Here is a 15,577-nt window from a genome sequence, read left to right on the forward strand (position 1 = left end):
CTGGGTCTTCGTGCTTTTCTCCTAGCCCGACCCTTACAGATGTTGTTAGACGCCAGCTCTGCAGCCTTCCCTCCCTCAGGCACATTGGCCTGGCACCTGACTTGGCTTTGCTGGGGACCAGGGTCAGCCCTATCCCTCTCTGGGTCCCATTTCTCAATGTCACCCCCCCCATCCCTCCATTATGAAAGTGTAACTGCCTTGAGATCTTCAGAGGACTATTCTGGGTTCTCAGAGTGTCTGATAACCAAGGGCAAGAGGGACATGGCCCCTCCCATTTAGTCTCACCCTCCTTTAGCCCACCCCCCAGCCTAGGGCTGGGGTGGGGGAAGGGAGAGGCTGGATGGAGGCCAGACTGGCAGAGACAGGGGCTTTGTCCCAGCTGGTTTCTGAGCCAGGAGATCCGGTGGGAAAGCCCGTGCCAGGCAGAAAGGAAGGCTGGGAAGAAGAAGGGAGAGGGCAGCCAAGGAGGGGGTGGAGGATGCTAGGAGTAAAGAGTTTCCTTATAAGTAACAGTGGGGTAGGGCTAGAGAGAAGTTGTGCATTGCCCAGGTTCAGTCTAGGAGGCCCTCCTGGAGGAGGCTAGGTGGCTATGGTACTCAGGGAGGAAGGGATGGGAAGGGAATATTGGAGGGGTGCTGGGGGAGGGGGAGGCTCTGGGTTCAAGGAAGGAGCCTGGCATGGGAAGAGCACAGGGAATTGTTAAGTTAATAGCACCCACCACTCATGTATAAGCATTTATTGAGCCCCTGTGGTGTGCCTGGTGCTGTGCATCTGTATGGGGGCTTTAGGATAGAAAGTGCTCTAAAGCCCGTAGCTTCATCACAACCCAGGAGGGTTGCTGACCTTCACAAGTCACAAGACCCGAAGGGGTTACGGAACTTGCCTTAAGTCACTCAGCAAGTTGACTAGAACCCGGGTCTTGGTTCCTAGGAAGAATCCCCCGGTGGGGAGACAGGATCAGAAACAAGGGAGTTAACAGTGAGGTGGGGACAGTGGGCTTCTTGGGTGACAATATGTGCGAGTCCCCATGGATGTGGTCGGGAGCCAGGGGAAGTCCATCTTGAAGTCTAACCCCATCTTTCCTCCTCAAGTCCCTCCACCAGCCTGAGCATGGCCCTACTATTCCTGCTCCTGCTGGCAGCCCTGGCCCTGACCCAGGGCCCTGCGGCCTCCGCTGATGCCCTGGAGGGGGACAGCTCAGGTAAGCAACCCCACTCAGAGTCACTGTCTCTGTCTCCTGCATCACCCCTGTGGAAGGGGGTGGCCTTGGAGGACCTGGGGAGAGAGAGGATTGGGGGCACTGTGGGGAAAAGGTCCGGTCTGGGACACTTGGAAATAAAGGGATGAGCTGTGGGCTCTGGGTAAGGCAGGGAAAACTTGGGGGAGGGCCGGGAAGGGACAGTAGGTGCAAGGCTGCTGATCTCTAGGGTATGGGACCAGTGGATGGGGCTGGGAGGCAGAAAAGGGTAGAGTGGGGAGAAATCCCGAAGGTGAGTCTGAGGGAAACAGAGGGGAAATTTTGAGGCCAGAGCTGGAGGACCCGGGACCAGGTTAGACCTGGGGTGGGCCCCGGGGATCCTGGGGTGGTACTGGGCCACTCTTGGGAGGAACTGACTGGGAGACTTGGGGAAGGATCTGTAGAGGGTCTGGGGTGGGTCTGGGGTCCTAGAGCGGGCATGCGGGAGGTGTGGGTGGGAGGAATCCGGGCAGGCTCAGAAACCAGGTGGGACCCTGCGGACCCACACCCAAGTTCCAGCTGGCCCCATCCACCCGCCCACCCACAGAGGACCGGGCCTTCCGCGTGCGCATCGCAGGCGACGGACCAGTGCAGGGCGTGCTGGGTGGCGCCCTCACCATCCCGTGCCACCTTCACTACCTGCGGCTGCCACCGAGCCGCCGGGCCGTGCTGGGCTCCCCGCGGGTCAAGTGGACCTTCCTGTCCGGGGGCCGTGAGGCCGAGGTGCTGGTGGCGCGGGGGCTGCGAGTCAAGGTGAGCGAGGCCTACCGGTTCCGCGTGGCGCTGCCTGCCTACCCGGCGTCACTCACCGACGTGTCCCTGGTGCTGAGCGAGCTGCGGCCCAACGACTCGGGCATCTACCGCTGCGAAGTCCAGCACGGCATAGATGACAGCAGCGACGCTGTGGAGGTCAAGGTCAAAGGTGAGGGGCAGGACAGAGGGAGGTTCCCGCAGGGAGGGAGCCCTCCGTCCGAGGGGGCAAGCAAGCACACGTGGAAGGCGCTCACTGAGCTGGAAAAGGAGTGAGCAGATACAGGCCTTGGTGACCTCCTCTCTCTCTCCGGGTGGAGGAAATCCTACTCACAGTCTAGCTGAAGCCCCGCATGCTGCAAACTGAACGCAATTTGGACTTGACCCTTTGTGTGCAGGGGAGTGACAAGGAGGGTGAGGGGAGGCCAGTGTGGGGGTGGTCCTGCCTCAGGGCTCCTCTCTATCCCCCAGGGGTCGTCTTTCTCTACCGGAAAGGCTCTGCCCGCTATGCTTTCTCCTTCGTGGGGGCCCAGGAGGCCTGTGCCCGCATCGGAGCCCGCATCGCCACCCCAGAGCAGCTCTACGCCGCCTACCTCGGGGGCTATGAGCAGTGTGACGCTGGCTGGCTGTCCGACCAGACCGTGAGGTGGGGGGGGCTGCGGACCAGACCGTGAGGTGGGTGGGGGGCTGCGGACCAGACCGTGAGGTGGGTGGGGGGCTGCGGACCAGACCGTGAGGTGGGTGGGGCTGAGGACCAGACCGTGAGGTGGGTGGGGCTGAGGACCAGACCGTGAGGTGGGGGGGGCTGAGGACCAGACCGTGAGGTGGGGGGGGTGCTGAGGACCAGACCGTGAGGTGGGGGGGGCTGAGGACCAGACCGTGAGGTGGGGGGGGCTGAGGACCAGACCGTGAGGTGGGGGGGGGCTGAGGACCAGACCGTGAGGTGGGGGGGGGCTGAGGACCAGACCGTGAGGTGGGGGGGGCTGAGGACCAGACCGTGAGGTGGGTGGGGGGCTGAAGACCAGACCCTGAGGTGGGGGGGGGCTGAGGACCAGACCCTGAGGTGGGTGGGGGGGCTGAGGACCAGACCGTGAGGTGGGGGGGGCTGAGGACCGGGGGTTTCTAGTTGTGTCTGAGGTGGGCCCTGGTTCTGCAGGGGGCTTCCTGCTGTCTCAGGCTAGCCATCCGGGGCCCCCCTGCCTCCGGGCAACGAGGTTGGCCTGCCCTGGGGTGTGTCCCTGCAGAACCGGGAAGACAGCTGGCTGCATTGAAAGGCAGTGTGGTTCAGGAGGGGCATCCCTGGAGGGCTCCCTGATGAAGGTGTCTGTACTCGGTCCCAGGTATCCCATACAGACCCCACGAGAGGCCTGTTATGGAGACATGGATGGCTTCCCTGGGGTCCGGAACTACGGCGTGGTGGACCCTGACGACCTCTATGACGTCTACTGCTATGCCGAAGACCTAAATGGTGATCGGGGGTGAGGGGTTCTCGGGGTTCTCCGCCCTCGTCCAGCGCTGTCCAGAGGTCCTCCTGGGGCCTTGCTGGACCTGTCATCCCTCATGTGTTCAAGCGGGCATCCAGGGGGCATCCAAAGAAACAACCCAGGCCCCACCCTGCGGACACTGTCATGGAAGCAAGTTCATGGCCAAAGCCTAGGCAGGTGGCCAGAGACTGGCTCTGGGTCTCACCCTGCTGCCACCTGCTGCGCATCTCTCTACCTCTTAGCATCTCTGGGCCTCACTCCTTCTTTGCGGATGAGGAAGTGGAGCCAGGCCCCTCGGAGTAGTGACATCTATCCCGAGGCTCTACCCGAGCTTTGACCTGAAATAGGGTAGTTGATGGCATGTCTCAGATGCGGAGACAGAGGCCCAGAGAGGCCAGCCGAGGGTCTCTGCGGGAGCCCAGGGTGGAAGGGGCTCCCAGCTTCCGGTGACCCAGCCTCGTCTCCCCTCCCAGGAGAGCTGTTCCTGGGCGCCCCTCCAGACAAGCTGACGCTGGAGGAGGCATGGGCATACTGCCGGGAGCGGGGTGCGGAGATCGCCACCACGGGCCAGCTGTATGCAGCCTGGGATGGCGGCCTGGACCGCTGCAGCCCAGGCTGGCTGGCTGATGGCAGCGTGCGCTACCCCATCGTCAGGCCCAGCCAGCGCTGCGGGGGCGGCCTGCCGGGCGTCAAGACACTCTTCCTCTTCCCCAACCAGACTGGCTTCCCCAACAAGCACAGCCGCTTCAACGTCTACTGCTTCCGAGGTGAGCGACCTCCCTGCAGAGGTTGAGACGGCCCGCTCTCTGTCAGGGACACAGAGCTGAGCCGGGGCCCCACCGCGGCTCGGACCCACGTTTCTCCCGTCTTTGCCGCTTGCCTGAAGGAGGCCTGGGTGACGCTCGGCTTGGCACCTAGGGTCCTCGTTCTGCTTATGCCTTCTGGCTTGAGCTGTGTGGCCCCGGGGAACACCTGCCTCTCTGTGCCCCCCACCTGCCTTCCCTTCAGCCATCCATGGCTTGCCTCTCCAGGGTCAAAGCCACCTCTTCAGTTTTGGGCGGTTGGAGAGGTTTCCATTTCTGGTCAGCTCATTAGTAGAGCAGAGATGACGGACATTCTCTGAATCCAATGAATGGTGTGCTCCAGTTAACATCGTGCCCTCAAGAGCCCTCACGGGGCTTCCAGAACCTTCAGCTTGAGGGTGTCAGATCTTTAACCACCAAGTGTTGATGGACAGACACAATTCCCCCCACAGGGAGCAGATCCTCAAAGACAGTTGGGTGTAGAGATGGCTTTCTGACCACATCTTATATTGGGGGCTGATGGGAAGGCAGTGCCTGGGACCCCCAGAGGCACAAGGCCCAGATCTAGGGTGGCTGACAGTCATGGGGTGTCTGGGTCTTCACTGCACTTGTGAGCCCACAGTACTGGGCTGGAGGCAGAAATGAAAGGAGAATCCCCTTACCTCCAGGGAGCTCCTGGTCTGAAGGGGAAAGACACTTGTGCCATGGGAGCCTCCAGTCCAAGAGAAGATAAGATGCCTTGCTCCCAGCATGAGGAGAGACTGAGAGAAAAGCATTACTTCTGCTGGGACAGATCTCCAAATATATTTAGTCCGGGGCAAGGGAGCGGTGGGGAAGTGAAGTCCATAGGAAGGCAGGTCCATCTGGGAAGGCCAACTGGAAGAGGGATGATGATGACGATCACAATTGCAGGGAACATGCCTTTGCACTGCTCATGACTATGTGCTGAGCACTGTCCCAGAAAGACTTGGAAAGAGCAGCTGAATGGAGAGGAGGGGGAGGGAGAGGATGACCGGTTGGGAACAGGTGGAGGACAGAGGCGGGCAAGGGCATGGCTTTGCTCGCCTGGCAGGAGCAAGGCTCACTGGAGCAGGTGATGGGGGCAGGACGTGCTGTGCCGTCACGTCTGGCTGAGCACTCACAGCCCTCGGGGCTTTTCTTAGCCCAATGCCACCATCGCTTCATTGGTTTTCTGATCTTGGTTCTCTTCTCCAAAGACAGGTAATCCTTTCTAAAGCTCCAGTTGTTTGAAGGGAGCAGCTCCCTGAAGGATGGGGTAGCCCCTGTCTTTGCCCTCCTGCCCCAATGCTGAGACCCTCAGGTGGTGACTGCTGAATGTCCTTCCCGCACTCCGCCCTTCAGCTCTCCTGGGTGTTGGCCACCTGTCCCCTTCCATTTCAAAAGTCTTGGGAGCCCTGGGAGCCCTCACACCTTGCTCCAAGAGCAGGGTCCCAAGGTGCTGAGACCACCTCTCTATCCTTCTGCCTCCATCTCCTTACTCAAGGGACTGTCTCTCTCCTGAGCCTTTCCTGACCACTCTGTCTAAAGTAGTATTCCCCACCATTCTGTCTCCTGACTCTGCCTAATTGTTCTTTATATGATAACATTATAATATATGTTTTTTTGTTTGTTATCTGTAGCTAGGCTATAAACTCCCTTAGGGCAGGAGGCTTGCTTACTGTTCTTCACTGTATCCTCAGTGCCCAGAAGAATGCTTGGCATGTCACAGAGTGGGCCCTTGATTAATTCTTGAGGAACAAGTGATGAACTCCCTCCGTGCTCCCTGGGTCCCCTGGGTCCTCCACAGGAAGGATGAGTGAGAATTGAGAGAGTCTCATGGTCTTTGAGTCCAGTGCTGAGACCGTGGGTCTGTCCACGGCTGTGGCTAGAGGGCAGAGCCACCTGGTTAACCTCCCACTGGCACTTCCCTCCTGACACAGACTCTCCCCAGCCGTCCGCCACGCCTGAGGCCTCCGACCCAGCATTGGACCCAGCCTCTGATGGGCTGGAGGCCATTGTCACGGTGACAGAGACCCTGGAGGAACTTCAGCTGCCTCGGGAAACTGTGGAGAGCGAGTCCCGGGGAGCCATTTACTCCATCCCTATCGTGGAGGATGGCGCGGATGGAAGCTCCACTCCAGAAGACCCAGCAGAGGCCCCGAGGACCCTTCTCGGTAACTGGAGTCCCCTAGCAAAAAAAGGTGGGGGTGAAGGTGTAAGCCCAGGGTGCTGCTGGGCTTACGGCTGGCACGACTTGTCCTGTTCTTTCTCAGCATCTTGTCGATGCAGGGCATCTCTCCAGTAATCTCCCAACCCTTGCCTTTCCAGCACATTCCACTCCCAACTCTCTGGGTCTGGGGAGGAGGGTGCTCCCTCCTTTGTTCCCTCCTCCCCCTTAGCTACCCAAAATAGACTAGAGGATTTCAAGCCTAGGAGAGAGAGATACAATGACTGTGTTTTTTTCCTGGGCTAATGAGTGCTCACAGAGCGTTCTCCAGGTAGTCTCAGTATTGCTGCTCAAGCTGAAGGTCTTCTGGTGGGGAGCAAAGACAGCCTATCCCAGGGGCAGCCTTTCCCCTCGCCCCCAGGCCTCCCCTTCCCACCCCTCCCCTGCAGTGTTCCGGTCGGGGGGGGGGGGGGGGGGGGGTGCTGTCCCTGGTGCTGAACCATCTGTGCTTTGTCTAGAATTCGAAGCGCAATCCATTGTACCTCCCCTGGGGTCCTCAGAAGAGGAAGGCAAGGCTTTGGAGGAAGAAGAGAAATACACAGATGAAGAAGAGAAAGAAGAGGAGGAAGAGGAGGAGGTGGAAGATGAGGCCCTGTGGGCCTGGCCCAGCGAGCTCAGCAGCCCGGACCCAGAGACTCCTCTCCACACTGAGCTAGCCCTAGAGGAATCGCTCTCCCACGCATCCCCACCACCAGCGAGTGCAGTCCTACAGCCTGGTGCATCACCACCTCCCGATGGAGAGCCAGAGGCTCCCAGGCCTCCAAGGGTCCTTGGACCACCCACTGAGACTCTACCCACTCCCAGGAACGGGAAACTGGCATCCACGCCACCTTCCACTCCGGTTGGGGAGAGAGAGGTGGGGGAGGAGGCTGGTGGTCCTGAGCTGTCTGGGGTCCCTCGAGGAGAGAATGAGGAGACAGGGAGCTCTGAGGATTCCCCTGCCCTGCTTCCAGCCACACGGGCCCCTGAGAGTGCCAGGGAACTGGAGGCCCCCTCTGAAGAGAATTCTGGAAGAACTGTCCCAACAGGGACCTCAGTGCGGGTTCAGCCAGTGCTGCCCACTGACAGCGCCAGCCAAGGTGGAGTGGCCGTGGCCCCCTCATCAGGTAACTTTGCCCAAGGCTCGACCTTCCTCTTTCTCCTCCTTCCCTTTCTCCCCCTTAAGCTCTGGGTCACATGACCTATGGTCCTTTAACCCCCGTTGTCCCAGTCTCTCCTATCCTTTGCCTTCATTCTCCTACACACCTCTACCTGCGGGTGTCCAGTCTTGGATGCCGCACCTGTGACATCCATCCCCGCTCTCTGATTTCTCACCTCATGACCCCCAACTCCGTGGCCCCACCCTGTGACTCCAGCCTCACCACTGACCACCTGGGGCCCTTTCCTGCCCTTGGCTCTCCACCTGTGACTCACCGGCCCCACAGATCACCCCCAGCCTCATGCACCTTAGGTGCCCCGGGGGCTTATTGTATTCTTTGGGGCCCAGGCCCCTCTCCTGCTACCCCCTCCCCCTCCAGTGTGCCATCCCCTTCAGCCACCCCACTGATATCAGGGAAGCCTGGGATTCCATCCCTGCCCTCAGCCTCTGGGGTCTAGGAGAGCCCTTATCCCCACAGAGCCTTAAGCGACTACTTCTGTGAAGTATTTTTTCGACTGTTTCATGGAAAACAAGCCTTGGAAATAAATCTCTATTAAACCACTTTATAACCAAAACTCTGGCACCCTCTGTCTCCATCCCCAGCTGTCTGCCCTTTTCATTCCTTGGATTTGTGTTGCGGGCAACTCTATGATGCTCCCCTTCGCACCCTGTTTCTCCCTCTCCTCTCTCCCTTGCTCTCTGCGCCTCTCTGCCTCCTCCTCTTCATCCTCAGCGAGTGCATTTTCCTGTCCTCCCTTCTAACACGCTCACTGGTCCCTCATCCTCCCCCCTCAGGCTCTCCTCTGCCTTCCTTCCTGACTGCCACGAGCCCAAATCTGAATGTACAGAGGAGTCGGGGTCCGTCAGTCTGCGGGACTGCCGGGAGTTGTAGTCCCTCACTCCTGATGGGGAGAAACCTCCGCCAGCCTGAGAGTGTGTGTGCACTTGTATTCACTTCTGATGCATCTTGGTGGCTCCCTTCTAGAGCTATACATACAGACTAGTGATGGAGGAAGTCCATCTTAGTGTTGAAGCCCATCCCTGGCACCCGGGTACCCCAGCCTCCCCATCACAACTCAGCAGGGGGACGGGATCTAACTTTCATCCCACTGCCCACAGCCACCCCCTCCTTCACTGGCCCCTGCACTAATGACCACCTCACCCCTCGGAAGAATGGCCTCACTCTCCTTGAACCCAAAGGATCTCAAAGTCCCAGATGCTGGAGAAGACACAAACCAGGAGGCGAGGATGGAGAGGAAATGTAGAGGGCAAGGAGTGCGGAGTTAGGTTCTGGGGTCTGAGAGAAGTCCCACTGACACAGGGAAGGTTGAGCTTCCCAATGGAGACCCTGGAGAAGGCTGGGGTCCTCCCAGTCCCAGGACCGTCCTTCCTAGATGGTCTAGGGTGGGCTAGGGGCCCCTGCATCACACCCAGCCTTGCCCATTTCAACCATTGGCTCCCTGCCCAGCTGGCCTTGGAGTTGGCTGCTGTGTGGGTTGGGAGGGGGTTTGGTGGGAAGAGAAGCAGCAGTGGAGTCTCTGCGGTATCTTAGTTACCCCACCAGGAGGCGGAGGGGTGTCCTTCGGCCTGCTGTTGCAGCAGGAGGGAAGAGCTTTCTGGTCGTGTATAGTAGGTGGCCCCAAGAGGGGGAGGAAGGAAGAGCAGAATGTCTCCAGAAGAGTTCCTTCACGTCCACTCTGTCCGTCCTAGGTCAGGTTCTTCCCCCTACAGCCAGGGGAGGGACCTCATGGCCTGGGTGGGGAAGCAAGTTTGGAAGTCTCTGTCCCCCAGGAAAGTGTGAGGAATGGAAGGGGCTTTAGGACGCCTACCCTCTGTGGGGCCTGGTGCTTCATGGGTTAAGTAAAACAGCTCCCCTCCCCCTTTGCCTGGGGAGCTAGTGCTGGCAGCTTGGAAGAAACTATTGGCAGGCTAGGAGGGGAGGTGACAGAGTGGGGTGCTGGAACAGCTGGTTCATTTCACCCCAAACAGCTAGGTCATCCCAGCAAAATTCTTGGGATCACCTCCAGCTTCTCCTCCCCCTTCTAGCCCAAGGGAAGCACAGTGGGCCTTGCCCTTGGCTGCTAGGGGTATGGCCTGCTCTGAAGAGTCCCGCTCAGGGCTGATTTCCCCTTCCAAGCTGAAAGCCCAGCCCTGCACTGTCAGTCTGTGGGACCATCTTCCCCTTCCTGGACCAGAAGGAGTGAAATCTGCCCATCCAGCCCTCGGGCCTTGTCTAAGGGCAGCCACCTCCCATCCCAGGATCCAAAGGAGGAGAGTCCAGAGGAGAAGGCAGGTGACCCAGCCAGACAACAGATGGCAGGCCTTCAGGGTCCTGTGTCAGTCTAAGAAGACTGCCTGGAGGAGAGAGTGCCAGAAGAAGGGAGAGATGGATCCGAGGGGTTTCTAGGCTGGGGAATGTGCAGAAAGCCCGCAGTGGAGGGGAGTCTGGGGAGATAAGAGGGGAGGCAAGAGGCTGCATGGTGCTGAGAGAGTGTGAGGAGCCGGCACTGTAGGACTGTGGGAGCCCACAGCTTCATTCCTGGGGGGCGGGCGGCGATGAGGGCATAGAGTCAGGGAAATAACGTTGGTGCTTCACTGTGATAGTGCTTCCCATTGGTGCTTCTGGGGTGGACTTTACCCCCTCCTCTAGACAGCAGAAGAATAGCTAGCCTGCCCCCACCCCTGAACATCAGGTCCCAGAAGCAGTAAGGGACCAGCTTCAGCTCCCTGTCGCTACGGTGGCTGGCCTCTCCTCCGGTTTCACCCAGCCCACCTAAACTGTACAGAACTGTCAGGGACCTGGCCCCAAGACAAGCAGGTGGGGGACTAGCCTCCAGGCCCAGAGGGGTAAAGTGACCTGCGCAATGTCACTCAGCAGAGCCAGGAGCGAGATGAGAGTCCGGCTCTCGTGACCCACAGCCCAGTGTCTTTCCCTTTCGTGGGGTTGGGTTCTGGGGGCCTTCCTGGCCACTTTCCCCCAGCCTGTTACCCTGGGTCCACACTGGTGGCCACGGCAATGGCCAGCACAGGGCTGAGACGATGCTGAAGGGGAGGTGCTGAGGGGGGTCAGCATGGGAGAGGAACCCAGAACTTAGGGTTGGGCTGACCGCTAAGGTGCCGTGAGAGCTCCCAAGACAAGAAGGTTGGGGCTGTGGGCTCTCTGAGCCCTCTTCTGGGGGGCTCAGGCCGCAGAGCTGTGCCCCCTGCTGCCCCCACCTCACTTCTCTCCCCCCTCAGGTGACTGTGTCCCCAGCCCATGCCACAATGGTGGGACGTGCTTGGAGGAGGAGGAGGGGATCCGCTGCCTGTGTTTGCCTGGCCATGGGGGGGACCTGTGTGATGTTGGTGAGTGTGTTGAGGGGCGGTGGGGGGTAGAGCTGAGGCCTGGACCCTGCCGCAGTGTGCTAGCTCTGCACCCCAGAGGGAGGGCACCGATTTGGGCCTTGTCATTAATGAATCCCCATTTTAGGCAAATCACATAACCTCTCTGAGCCGTACCCTCGATTTCCTCATCTGTTAAGTGGACCACACATACCTCTCTCAAGCGGTCCCCCAGCGAGGAGTGCACAGCGTGCACCTGCCTCTGGCCCTACTTGCCAGTTCTCTTCTGGGAAGAGAGGAGGGCACAGCCCTTCTCTAGGATGGAGGATTGCGGAGACCCAGTCCGGGACTCCCGCCCTCGCCCTCTTTGGTCCCTGGCGCTCAGAGGGCGAAACCATCAAGGCCCCTGCACCGGGGCCTCTCGGGGCTCCTCCTCGCCCCCATTCCCCGGGGCCCTTGGGCGCCCGGCCTCCTGCCCCTTAGCCCCGCCCCCCGAGGCTGCGGCGGCGGGAGGGCCGTGCCCCCCCCCCCCCCCCCCGCCTCAGTGAGCCACCCCTCTGTGCCCAGGCCTCCGCTTCTGCAGCCCCGGCTGGGACGTCTTCCAGGGGGCCTGCTACAAGCACTTCTCCACGCGGAGCAGCTGGGAGGAGGCGGAGACCCAGTGCCGGCTGCACGGCGCGCACCTGGCCAGCATCAGCACGCCCGAGGAGCAGGACTTCATCAACAGTGGGCTGGGGGCGGGGCTGGAGGGGACCCCCGTCACCTGCTCGCTCTCACTCACTCATTAACCGATCATTAATCACGAGTGAGTGTGTGGATTAATTACCCCCCTTGTTCATTAATCCGGGTACTCAGGACTTGGTTTACCTCGTTCATTCCTTCCGGTTTCCGTTCTCCCTCCCTCCCTCGCGCTCCGCGCGTGGGTAGCGGGGCTTCCCAGGACCCGGCTGAGGCCGGCGCAGGAGGTCCACCTGCGCCCGCCCGACGCCCCCTGCGGCCCCTCCCCGCCTCCCTGGCTCTGCCGCCTCCATCGGCTCCCCCACTCTCTCTCCAGTTTCCCTTTTCTGGCCCTGCTGATATTTTTCTTCTCCCCCACCCCTTCCGCCCGGCCCGGGCCGTGCCTTCTATGCGTCCGCGGGCCGAGGTCGGACGGACCGACTGGAAAACCGGGAAGCGCGGGCTGGGTCTGGCGGGAACGGGGAGCGGCGCCACCTGCTGGCAGCGGGGCTCACTGCACCCCTGCGTCCGCCCGCGCTTCCTCCCCAGGTCGATACCGCGAGTACCAGTGGATCGGGCTCAACGACCGGACCATCGAAGGCGATTTCCTGTGGTCAGATGGCGTCCCCCTGGTGAGAGGCTCCGGCTGCCCTTTAGCTGGCTAGGTCGCTTCTTCCAAGCCCTTCTGCCCTCCACCCCCAGTGACCTCATCCCTCACCCTCCTTTTCCTGGTCCCTTCTCTGTCCCTCTTCTCCCTGGGCCGGCCTCCCTTCCTTGCGTTCCTCTCTCCTCCCATCATCCCTCCCCCCAAAGCCCACGACCTGTCCTTTCACCTCCTGGGCCCCCTGTTTTCTAGTGCCCCTCCCACCCTCCTTCTCGGGCCCTCTAGGTCCATCTCTCCCCCTCAACCCCCCCCTCCACCACGTCCCCCCAGCTCTATGAGAACTGGAATCCTGGGCAGCCTGACAGCTACTTCCTGTCCGGAGAGAACTGCGTGGTCATGGTGTGGCATGATCAGGGACAATGGAGCGATGTACCCTGCAACTACCACCTGTCCTATACCTGCAAGATGGGGCTGGGTGAGGCCGGGCACGGGGGAGGAGGGGGCCAAGACGACCCGCCACTGGTGTGTGTGTAGAAGGAGGGGGCAAAGCTACAGAGGAGTCAGAAAGGTGTCCCAGGCCATGGGCAAGGGGGAGATAACAAATGAGGTGGGTCCACTAGGAACCTCTGCTCTTTTTTGCATCACATTGTGGCCCTCCCCGCCCCCCCCCCCCCGCATCCCGATCCTGGGAACTGTCACCCACAGAGCCAGGCTCCCAGTTCTTGACTGTGTCCCCCCTGCAGTGTCCTGTGGGCCTCCACCAGAGCTGCCCCTGGCTCAAGTGTTTGGCCGCCCACGGCTGCGCTATGAAGTAGACACGGTGCTTCGTTACCAGTGCCGGGAGGGGCTGACCCAGCGCAACCTGCCCCTGATCCGCTGCCAGGAGAATGGTCGCTGGGAGCCCCCCCAGATCTCTTGTGTGCCCCGCAGGCCTGTGAGTGCTGGGAGGATGCTGGTGGGGGGCTAGCCAACAGTAGCCCTGGGCTCTAGTCCCAGTTCCACCAGCCACTGGCTGTGGGACCTTGCTGCCATCGCTGCCACCTTCTGAGGCAACGGGGCGGGGTGGGGGGATGCTCTGGGATCCCTTTCAGTGCTGAAGTCTGAGAGCATTGGCCACACTCTGGCCCGGGCAAGTGTTTTGATGAGATCATGACCCCAGAGGGCAGGCTCTGAGACACAGGGAGGAGCCCAGCATAGAGGCTGAGTGTGCCTGTCTTTCCCAGGCTCGAGCTCTGCACCCACTGAAGGCCCCAGAAGGACATCAAGGGAGGCTCCTGGGACGCTGGAAGGCACTGCTGACCCCTCCTTCCAGTCCCGCCCCGGGTCCCTAGACAGCAAGGCCTTCAACACTGCCACCCCCAGCACCGCCCTCTCCCCCCACCCTCTTTCCACTGCAGGTGACAACAGGAGAGGGGTGGAGCTGGAGTCCACGGGTCTGTGGGAAGTACGGGGCAGCTCCCTCTCACCCCTACCCTGGGCATCAGGTTTCCCCCCCAGGGCCTCAAGGAAGACCCTAAGTGCCTCAACTGCCCTCTCCTTGCCATCCTGTCCCCTCTGTTCCCCTGGGAGGCACGTGGTCCACCCACTCTCAGATTTCCCAGGGAATGGGTTTGCAGGATGGAGTACCTGTATAACCAGCAGGAAATAAAGCTGCGTTTGATGCTTCTGTATGAGAGAGAGAAAGAGAGGAGAGTGGGGTTGGGCTGGGCCTCCCAGGATATTGATTAGATTCTGAAGGTCAGAGAAGTCCCCAAGATGTCAGTGGAGAGAACAGTGCTGGCAAGGAATAGCGGCCCAGTGCCGATTTACGGAATGAAGGAGCTCACGGGAGCTGGGGGACAGGATCAGGGTGTTGGGAAGGAGCTGGAGTGACAGAGTGTCCAGTCAAGCTGACCTGGACAGTCTGGGGAGGGAGAGGGACGGAGGGCCCACAGAGGAAGGCGGGGAGGCCCCGTGCCTTGGTGGCCCAGTTCGGAGGTTCCCAAAGGGGGGGTTTCTCTCGAGGGTGAGGGTGAAGGGAATGCAGGTCTGGGGGCCAGACTGCAGGAGGGCTTACTTCCAGCAGAGGAAGCAGAGACGGGAGAATGGGGCAGCAAGACAAGGGCCGGGCAGACGTCCCCAGCCCTGCTGTGCGCTGGGCTCCGGGAGGGACCTGGTAGTTCTCCCAGCTGTGACCGGCAGAGGGCGCCGCAAGGCAGCCTGAGCGTGCCGTGTGCGCGTGCGTGAGTGGGGCCGGGCGGGAGGAGCCGCAGGAGTCCGGGAGGCCGCCAGGGGGCGCCGCGACCTCTCGTTCGGAGCAGCCGCGGTGGGGAAGGGGGTAGCGGGCTGGCGGGCAGAGGGTGACTTCCGGCCAGGCTGCGCTGGCCCCGGGGGCTGTGAGTCAGCGGGGTTGGGATGGTGAGGTCACTCTCGGAACTGGGGAGAGGAGGACGGGCCATGAGTGCGTGTGTCCCTCACCGCGGCGCACGGCCCGTCCTTCCTGGGCCTTCGCGGTGGGGGGACCCCTGCCGCCGCGGGGCCGGGCCCCCAGGGTACAGGCACACGCATATGCACACCCCGTCGCGCGCACGCGTCTGCGGGCGCCTGCCCGTCATCACTCACCCGCAGGGCACTTCGATTCCTTTTCCTGGAAGTCGGGAAAACCTGCACAGCCCAGAGGCAGGAGGCAGATCAGAGGAGCAAGAGGGCCGGGAGCCCAGGGAGAGACCCAGAGACAGCGAGGCGAGGCCGGGCCGGGGCCGCGCTGCCCGGCTCCTGGGCCGTCTCCGCCCTGCACGGACACCCCAAGCCGGCGGTCTCGGGTGCATGACTTCCAGGCCCACACCCCCCGCATTCCTCTCCTCACCCGGGCTCACCGGCCCCACCCTCCGCCCTCCCCACACAACCCAGCCTCCATGGCGAGGGAATGGGGCTGTTTCCTCAGGAGCTACAGGCGGAAAACGATCCTGGGGCCAGAGTAGACCCCACTTCATTCTGTACTACCCTGCGATTGCCTCGTCAGTGCATTGTTAGGGACGTCAGGCGTTTAGCGGGAACTGAGTGGATCAAGACCAAGGTGGCCCCTTGAAGGTAGGGCCTGAAGAGAAGGCTGAGGAAGGGGCAGTGCCTGTCCCTGGGCTCCTAAGGGGGGTTGTCTGAGATACGGATCCTCACAGAGATGGAGTCGAGACGGCAGGGGGATCCCCCAGAGGGCTCCTGGCAGGGAGCTGGAGGGGCTTTGGTTTCCCGGCCCGTCCCCAACACTTCCTCACTGAGTCTCCCCAACGGCTGTAGGCAGGGGTCCTGTAGGCAGGGGG

At 61.2% G+C, this 15,577-nt stretch overlaps 1 protein-coding gene across 1 annotated transcript; it reads left to right on the plus strand.

The window, feature by feature from the left end:
* The first annotated feature begins 1,110 nt into the window (after positions 1 to 1,110).
* Positions 1,111 to 13,954, plus strand: BCAN (brevican). Its single transcript, XM_045876042.3, has 13 exons — positions 1,111 to 1,201; positions 1,785 to 2,159; positions 2,459 to 2,633; positions 3,328 to 3,455; positions 3,945 to 4,238; positions 6,215 to 6,448; positions 6,960 to 7,607; positions 10,877 to 10,984; positions 11,528 to 11,686; positions 12,227 to 12,309; positions 12,612 to 12,756; positions 13,025 to 13,215; positions 13,505 to 13,954. Exons 1-13 carry the CDS (start codon positions 1,111 to 1,113, stop codon positions 13,610 to 13,612), a joined length of 2,739 nt encoding a protein of 912 aa, XP_045731998.1. The 3' UTR covers positions 13,613 to 13,954.
* The last annotated feature ends 1,623 nt before the right edge of the window (positions 13,955 to 15,577 follow it).

This window comes from Mirounga angustirostris, unplaced genomic scaffold (assembly GCF_029215605.1).
Source record: "Mirounga angustirostris isolate CCGP_5_RB_7025 unplaced genomic scaffold, mMirAng1.0.hap1 SCAF_6, whole genome shotgun sequence".
NCBI classification, from domain to species: domain Eukaryota; kingdom Metazoa; phylum Chordata; class Mammalia; order Carnivora; family Phocidae; genus Mirounga; species Mirounga angustirostris.

What these genes read in the sequence shown, in the direction of transcription:
- BCAN (XM_045876042.3), top strand. Translation starts at nt 1,111, where the DNA reads ATGGCCCTACTATTCCTGCTCCTGCTGGCAGCCCTGGCCCTGACCCAG. An exon ending in CCTGGAGGGGGACAGCTCAG is followed by an intron (nt 1,202 to 1,784) that starts GTAAGCAACCCC and finishes GCCCACCCACAG; the next exon opens with AGGACCGGGCCTTCCGCGTG. An exon ending in GGTCAGATGGCGTCCCCCTG is followed by an intron (nt 12,310 to 12,611) that starts GTGAGAGGCTCC and finishes ACGTCCCCCCAG; the next exon opens with CTCTATGAGAACTGGAATCC.